The sequence below is a fragment of the Oryza brachyantha genome, chromosome 8 (genome assembly GCF_000231095.2).
Source record: "Oryza brachyantha chromosome 8, ObraRS2, whole genome shotgun sequence".
In the NCBI taxonomy this organism is placed as follows: Eukaryota; Viridiplantae; Streptophyta; class Magnoliopsida; order Poales; family Poaceae; genus Oryza; species Oryza brachyantha.
The window spans coordinates 14,309,688-14,317,432 of record NC_023170.2 but is presented as its reverse complement, the minus strand read 5'-3'; the positions used below and the strand labels follow the sequence as shown (position 1 = coordinate 14,317,432).

General features: G+C 43.3%; 1 protein-coding gene across 1 annotated transcript; it reads left to right on the top strand.

The window, feature by feature from the left end:
- Nucleotides 1–799: 799 nt before the first annotated feature.
- LOC102708549 (alpha carbonic anhydrase 7-like) lies at nt 800–3,027 on the top strand. The gene is made up of 6 exons (XM_006659426.3): nt 800–986; nt 1,079–1,403; nt 1,570–1,672; nt 1,764–1,931; nt 2,296–2,349; nt 2,735–3,027. The coding sequence occupies exons 1-6, from the start codon at nt 893–895 to the stop codon at nt 2,819–2,821; spliced, it is 831 nt and encodes a 276-aa protein (XP_006659489.1). The 5' UTR covers nt 800–892; the 3' UTR covers nt 2,822–3,027.
- Nucleotides 3,028–7,745: the final 4,718 nt, after the last annotated feature.

The window sequence follows — 7,745 nt, the reverse complement described above, 5'->3', positions numbered from 1 at the left end:
AACACGATGGATGGCAGAAGGCCTGCCGGAATATATTAGAAGGGGTAAAAGTTGTTAAAAAAGAGAAAAGAAAATAAACGAGATTACATTGGGAGAAAGCTGCTAGAAAATGGGGAAAGCTCTCAGGGAGGTCGAAAGGCCATGCGTTTTAAATCTATCTCTAGTTTTATTTTGTGGGCTACTTGAATGGCTGTGTTGTGCTTATTGTTGAAGACCTGCTATTTCTCTCTATTCAGATGTGCCACCAAGTTGTTATCAGGGGTCCTATTAAGTTTTTCTGCAGAGATTTCGGTTTGATTTCGCAGAAGTATCTCCACTATTCCCTTAGAGTCTTGTTATTTGGCAGCAAGAGCGTGTTATGCTTACCCTATAAGCAGAGTTGATTCTAAGTTTCTCTTGTATAGCCGAGCGTGTTGTGCTTACACCAAGGAGAGGTAATGGGCCCCTTCTAGCGTGGACCCTAATCCGTCGCCCTCTCCTCGCATTGGTCTGAGCCAGCGTGAATATGAATCGGGATACTGAATTGCACGCTTGTGGACTACGTATACACGATAATAATCCATATAAAAATGGCCTCCATTTCGGATCCGTACCGAGAGAAGAAGGCGTAAAACAAAAACAAAGTTTTAATCCTACTTGCTGCGTCGACTACATACATGTATCGGTGTACGGACCATCCCGGTAACAGTTGCAGTAGCAGACTAGCAATAGAAGGTTTGATTTGAATCGTTCCAACTAAGGTGACGCTACCTACACCTTCTCGCCTTCCTCGTGTATATATGCAGCACGAGCAGGGCTTCCATTCTTCATCATCGATCCCTAACCCCATCAGCTCGAGGAGAACGAGACGAACACGCTCAAGTTTTCATAGCTAAAACCAGCGGCAGAACACATGGGTTCGACTCGTCATCTTCTCGTGCTCCTTGCGGCCGCCGCCCTCCTGTTCGCCGGCGGTGTCCCCGCTGCGAGAGCACAGGAAGAAACCGGTAAGTAAATGATTTATAGTTGTTTAGATGCTATTGTGGGGTGATATCTTGGCTGTGTCTGATGTTCTTTGGATGGTTGGATTCGTGGTTAGAACGTGAGGATGAGTTCACCTACACCAGCGGCGAGGAGAAGGGGCCGGAGCACTGGGGGAAGATCAAGCCGGAGTGGGCGCAGTGCGGCGCCGGCGAGATGCAGTCGCCGATCGACCTGTCCCACGAACGCGTCACGCTGGTGCGCGACCTCGGCTACCTCGACCACTCCTACCGCGCCGCCGAGGCCTCCATCGTCAACCGCGGCCACGACATCATGGTGCGCTTCGACGGCGACGCCGGCAGCGTGGTGATCAACGGCACGGCGTACTACCTCCGCCAGCTGCACTGGCACTCCCCCACCGAGCACAGCGTCGACGGCCGCAGGTGCGTCCACGCCCGCCCGCCGCCGACGAACCCGGCGGCTAGCTAGCTAATTAAGCTAGCTAGACCCCTCCTTTAATCACCGTTGACATCGCCGCGCCTTAAATGCTCCGTCGTCAGCGAGCCGTACTCACTAACCTCATCTCTCCCCCCATGACCGACGGCGCAGGTACGACATGGAGCTGCACATGGTGCACGAGAGCGCCGAGAAGAAGGCCGCCGTCATCGGCCTCCTCTACGAGGTCGGCCGCCCCGACCGCTTCCTCCAAAAGGTCCATCCAAACACTCCCAAGCCATTATTGTAAGTGAAAATCCAGCTAGCTCTTAACGAATCCAACATGATCTCTTCTTTTTTTTTTTCAGATGGAGCCATACCTCAGGATGATCGCGGACAAGGAGGACAAGGAGGAGAAGGTGGGAGTGATCGATCCGAGGGGTGCAAGAGGCAGGGCCAGCGTGTACTACCGCTACATGGGGTCACTCACCACGCCGCCTTGCACGGAAGGAGTGATCTGGACGATTGTCAAGAGGGTAGGTTTGACTAAACACCATTTTAGTATTCGACATCAAGAATCTTTTGGGCTTTTTGTCCCTTTTTTTCTCTCTCCTTTCTTCTTTATGAGGTTGTAAATGATTTGATCATGGCCAAATTGATAAACAAAGCAAAAGATAATGACCGTCGTGTCGTGTTCTTGGTTGTGGGGGGTGGCTTCCGGTCAGTTGGGTTTGGTGTGTTCTCTGTCGTGTCATATTCATGAATTCTTTTTCTCTCTTCTTGATGTATATTTGTTTTTCTTGCTTTTATCGAAAGCGATGTTGAATTTATTACTGCTTTCTAGAAACGAAAAGTTGTAATTTTGTCGATCCTGATGTGTTTTGTTGCTTCCGTTTGCAGGTTCGCACCGTGTCGAAGTACCAGCTCGAGCTTCTCAGGGAAGCAGTGCACGATGTAAGGCTTTTATTCTCTCCAAACTGCTCAAATTTAATTTCTGCTGTTCTCCCTCTTAAAAGCATGCGAATTTCATGATTTTGACATGAAAAAACCCAAACCACTGTCAATCTTGACCGGTTTAGTATGTTTTGTCTGAAAACATAATATGAAAACGACAGCCCTAAAGTCTTCAGGCTGGTGTGCTGTGGTCTGACTAATAGACCAACTATTATACGTGGTAATAGTAGACTTGAAAACAGTAGACCCATAGAAATGTGGAGGAAGAAGACGGTTGAAATTTCAACAGGTTTAAATGCTGAGGCAATATAAGATCCAACTGTTTTGTTGATTTTTCTAAAACTTTTTCGTGCTGATAATTCAAGTATTTGCCGTACTTTTGCAGAACATGGAGAACAACGCAAGGCCTCTTCAGGCGGTGAACAACAGAGATGTCTCCATTTTCCGGCCTTACCCTCATAAACGATATTAATTAGCGGCGCATTTGTCGCCTGATGTACAATAAAGATACACAAGCAGCATCTTACGTAGGGCTCATTTTTGCCATGCGTTTGATGCTTCTATCACTTTTTTTTTCAGAGAGTTTTGACGACATTCGTATAGCTGAGATTTTTGTAATTCTTTCTATTACTGTTACTTGTTCATTGGATTGAAATAAAAACAGTGTTCATTCATCTCCATGTGTAGCATGTGTGTTGATGTTGAGGTTTGATTATTGTGGTGTACTAACTGGGACCCAAACTGAGACCATTCAGCTGGGCTGTTTGTCTTCTTGCTAGAGGAAAAGTCTTTCAAAAAAAATAGAGAAACGAACAAAAGGTTATTATATTTAATTTTTTGTTTACAAGAAACAACAAGGGAAGTAGTTAGGGACTCGGATTCTACCCAAGTGGCATTGCCTTCTTCCAAGAAATGGTACTTGCTCCTTTAATCTATTTCAAGCATGGACGCCATGGTTGAGCTTTCATTCAGTTTGGTTATCCCTTATTGCCGCCATGTCCATGTCTCTTTGAAAGCGAATACATTTTTTTTTCGTTTTTTGTCACGGCAAGATTGAAACATGATAACCGAGCCTAATAAAACGACGAATGACGAATGACAGGGGAAGCCAAAAATACAGATTTGACCGGATCAAAGAAAACTTTCAAAACCTGAAAAACCAAAGAAAGACACACGCCTGATTAAGTGTGAGGTTGAGGCTTGAGCATGCCCTGAGGGCCCCATGTTTAAGGGGTTGTTTTAACTTGGTTACTTGGTTGAATGTTTGGGATGTTATAAACCTATGTGTCGAGTTTTGGGGAATCCGTCAATTAGGACTATACTCTTAACCCTAATTTATCCTCATCCTTCCCTTCAAATTTGATTACTTTTCCTTCAAAATCAACTCGAGAAAACATCAATATTAAAATTAACTCGAGCTCCCCAAAGTTCAACTCAAATTTTGACCTCCTAGATCCCTGTTGGTCTAATGCGTTCCTGATGGTACAAACTGGCCTCCTCATCGTCTGACCAGATGCCCTACATATCTCGTTCTCAAAACACCTAAGCATAGCCAATCAACATCTTTATCATATTTGCCAATAATTCGACACAACAAAAAAAAACAACCATGATTTCACCACCACGAGTTGCCAGGTGAATTTGAATATTTGATATACGCACACTGTTGTGGTCAGATACTCCACAATACTATAGGACTAACCTCCAGTTGCTGTCCCCTAAAACGATATCAACAGACCTGTGAATCAGCATGTGACAAGATGACATGGGCCAGCTTGAATCTATCTTGAGTTTCGTGGTAAGAAGATACAAGGTAGAATCCAATGTGATCCTGGACACTTTTCAGATCAGCAGTTACATTTCCTGTGTTTAAGATTTGAGTGATCAGCAAAGTGGACACAGCAACCTCAACTTTTCGTTAATCTTAGCACGGTGCAGACAAAGAATGATGCTTGCTTCCAAGAACAACAGGTGTGAATTATGTATTCTTTTTCGGAAGAAACAGCTGTGAACTGCGTTTTCCGAGTTAGGCGTGACGCGTGAGTTCTCTCCTCCAATTTCTCGCGGTTGGTGAGGTTAGACGAAACCTATTTACTGTGTCAGTGACGCTGACTGAGACCATAGCTCGGTTAATCATCAAACGGTGTCAGATTACTCGTCTGTACTTTGCAGGCAAACAATTGTCTGAAGTCGCAACAGTTTGAAAAGGTTAAAAGAAAAAGGAAAACAGGATGCTTGATTGCATCATCAGGAAGAAAATGGGAGACAACAATGGTAAAACCGTCAGACTCATCGTCGTAGACCGCGATGACTTTTGGTGGTTTTGCTTGAAGAACATTGTATTGGTGCTACTGTCCTCTAATGGCATGGCAGCAGAGGAAGAGGCAGAGCAGAGCCAACACATCAGGACTGAGATCAGCTGATCAGGTCAGGGACGCCGTCGAGATGGTCGAGGAGACCGAAGAAGAACAGGGGGGAAATTTTGACTAAGGCCATGTTTAGTTTTTAAAAAGTTTTTCTAAAAACATCATCTCGAATTTTTGGATACATAAATGGAGCATTAAACATAGATAAAAAAACTAATTGCACAGTTAGGAGAGCAATCGTGAGACGAATCTTTTGAGCCTAATTAGACCATAATTAGCCATAAGTGCTACAGTAACCAATATGTGTTAATGGCGGATTAATTAGACTCAAAATATTCCTCTCACAGTTTATTGGCAGAATCTGTAATTTATTTTTTTATTTGTTTCCGAAAACTCTTTCTATCATCTGGGCAAATGTCTGACGTGATATTTATTCCAAAAATTTTTAAAATCTAAACGCATCCTAAACATGTTAATCCGCGTGGTCTGAAACGCCTGGGCTGTTGACTGCATGCATGCCTTCGTCTCGTCCGATGCTCTCTGGCTCTCTGCTCATTAGGCTTGTCCGCAACCTACTTATTACCCGTGTGATAGGAGATCTCCAGAGTCGTGGGCTGGGCAGATGGAAATGGAATGATGGGAACAGTCCAGGACTCTAGAATAGATTAATCAAATCCCATGTGAGAGAGTAGATAATTCCTTGTGATCTAGAGGGCAATAGACCCTCGACCGGCTGCCAATTTTTTTCATCGTATGTTCATAGTCTATGGCTCATCATATCAGCGGAAAAAGCGAACCACGACAGCGTAATCTTTCACGCTTATCTTTTGACTTTTACTTATACTTAATGGAAATGTTATACAACGGGATCCCACTCCCATCCGCTCAAACCAGGGGCGGGCCCAATAAGGCCCACCAGAGGTTACTGGACACTAGATAATTTTTTTTATCAATATATAGTCTACGTATATATACCACATGGGACGTCCCAACAAAAAATTACTGGACCCCGGAGCCAGTATACAACCCAAAAAATCAGCCAATAACTAGGATCTGCAATCTCATTTAGCCCAACTAAAGCCCATCCAAATGCTAGAGAAGGGGAATCGACGTTTGGATTCAAAAGTGTGTCCAGGTCGCTTCGTATTTTCCAATGCAAAACACTATAGGTTGTGCTGCTCCTTTTCCCCTCCATGGCTCCATCGTCGTGCTCACGATGGCGGGAGGCAGCAGTGCAGCAGCAGGCAGTCGACGCTTGATCTGATCTCCCACCAAGCACCACGTCATGCGCATGACGGCGGGAGGCAGGAGTGCAGCAGCAGGCAGTCGACGCTTGATCTGATCTCCTACCAAGCACCAGAGGTGCTTGGTAGGAGATCAGATCAAGCGTCGACTGCCTGCTGCTGCACTGCTACCTCCCGCCGTCGTGTGCATTACGTTGCTCTTGTTCGTCGGCTCAATCACACAAACATGAGATCTGGAAAGAACGATGACGAATTGACGATGGAGCCATGGAGGGGAAAAGGAGCAGGAGAACCTATAGCGTTTTGCGTTGGAAAATATGAAGCGACCTGGACACACTTCTAAATGCAAACGTCGATTCCACTTCTCTAGCATTTGGATGGGCTTTAGTTGGGCTAAATGAGATTGCAGATTCTAGTTATTGGCTGATTTATTGGGCTGTATACTGGCTCCGGGGTCCAGTAATTTTTTGTTGGGGTGTCCCATGTGATATATATACATAGACTATACATTGACACAAAAATTACCTGGTGTCCAGTGAGCCCTGGTGGGCCTTACTAGGCCCGCCCCTTCTTCTATGATCGTAGGGTATGTCATATCCGCTACGTTGACATTTATCATTAAAGCTATTTTAAGTATGACTTACATACTTACAAAAAAAATTAAATAAGATATATGATTGTACATGTGTCCAAAAGTCGACAACATCATCTATTAAAAACCAGAGTAATTTGAAGAGTAAGTTGCATTTTGTCAACTTAATTCACAACTTATCTCATCCAGCAGTCTCATCTTGTAGTATAGGATTTTTCCTTTTCAAACTCGATGCCTCTTAGGCCATGTTCTTTTCAGCTTATTTAGCAGTTTATTGAAATGGATTATACACTCCACGCTTCTAAGATAGTAGATTGTTTCAAAGAAACTTCATTCTACCACATTCTTTAGGCAGCTAGTTTTAAGCTCAATGTTGATTTTATTCATCATATTTTAATTTATCTCCATCATCAAATAGATATGTCGCTGCAATAATCTGCTCAATGATCTAAATCAAATACATGTCCAAAACTCAGTTCTTTTGCAATATAGCATCATTGTACTGTTAAATCACTCACTTATTAAATACTCGGGGTGAACGAATCATTGTATTTGTCATGAACTAGGCGAGATAAGCAGGCAAATTACCTGTATAAACTAGTATAAGAACTAGTAGTATATAATAAGTCATCAATGACAGAAGCTACGAAATACATAATAAAGCAGTCAACTCATTTTTATCAGCAAGATGCTAACCATCTGGTATAGTATTTAGTACTGTGTGCTGATTGTGCATGGGATATAAAATATATGGTGTAGACTAATTATTGTTTGTTTTTCATAAGAAGCTTCATGTCCTTGTTTTCCCTCATTATGTCACAGAATTGTACATCTGTACTTCTTAACAGAGGCAGATTTGTACTTTTGCACAAGATATAGTACTGCATTCAACAATTTTTCAGCGCTTCCAGGATGCGCTGATGACATCTGAAATCAGCAGTTATCTGAAATTCTACAGTCAAAAGGCACTCATGAGCTGAAATTGGCCTAGCTGATTAGTGATTAGTAGAAGTTTACATCGCCTGAAAATCACTGAGTTGACACTTGCTTCTACTTTCATCATCCATCTAGCTGACAAAAAGTCAGCAGTTATATCAAATGCTACCTTCAAAAGATGCTGATCATGAATTGAAATTGGTCTGCCGATTAGAAGTTCAGAACTCTGAGACAATCACTGAGCTTTTTTTTTTCTCT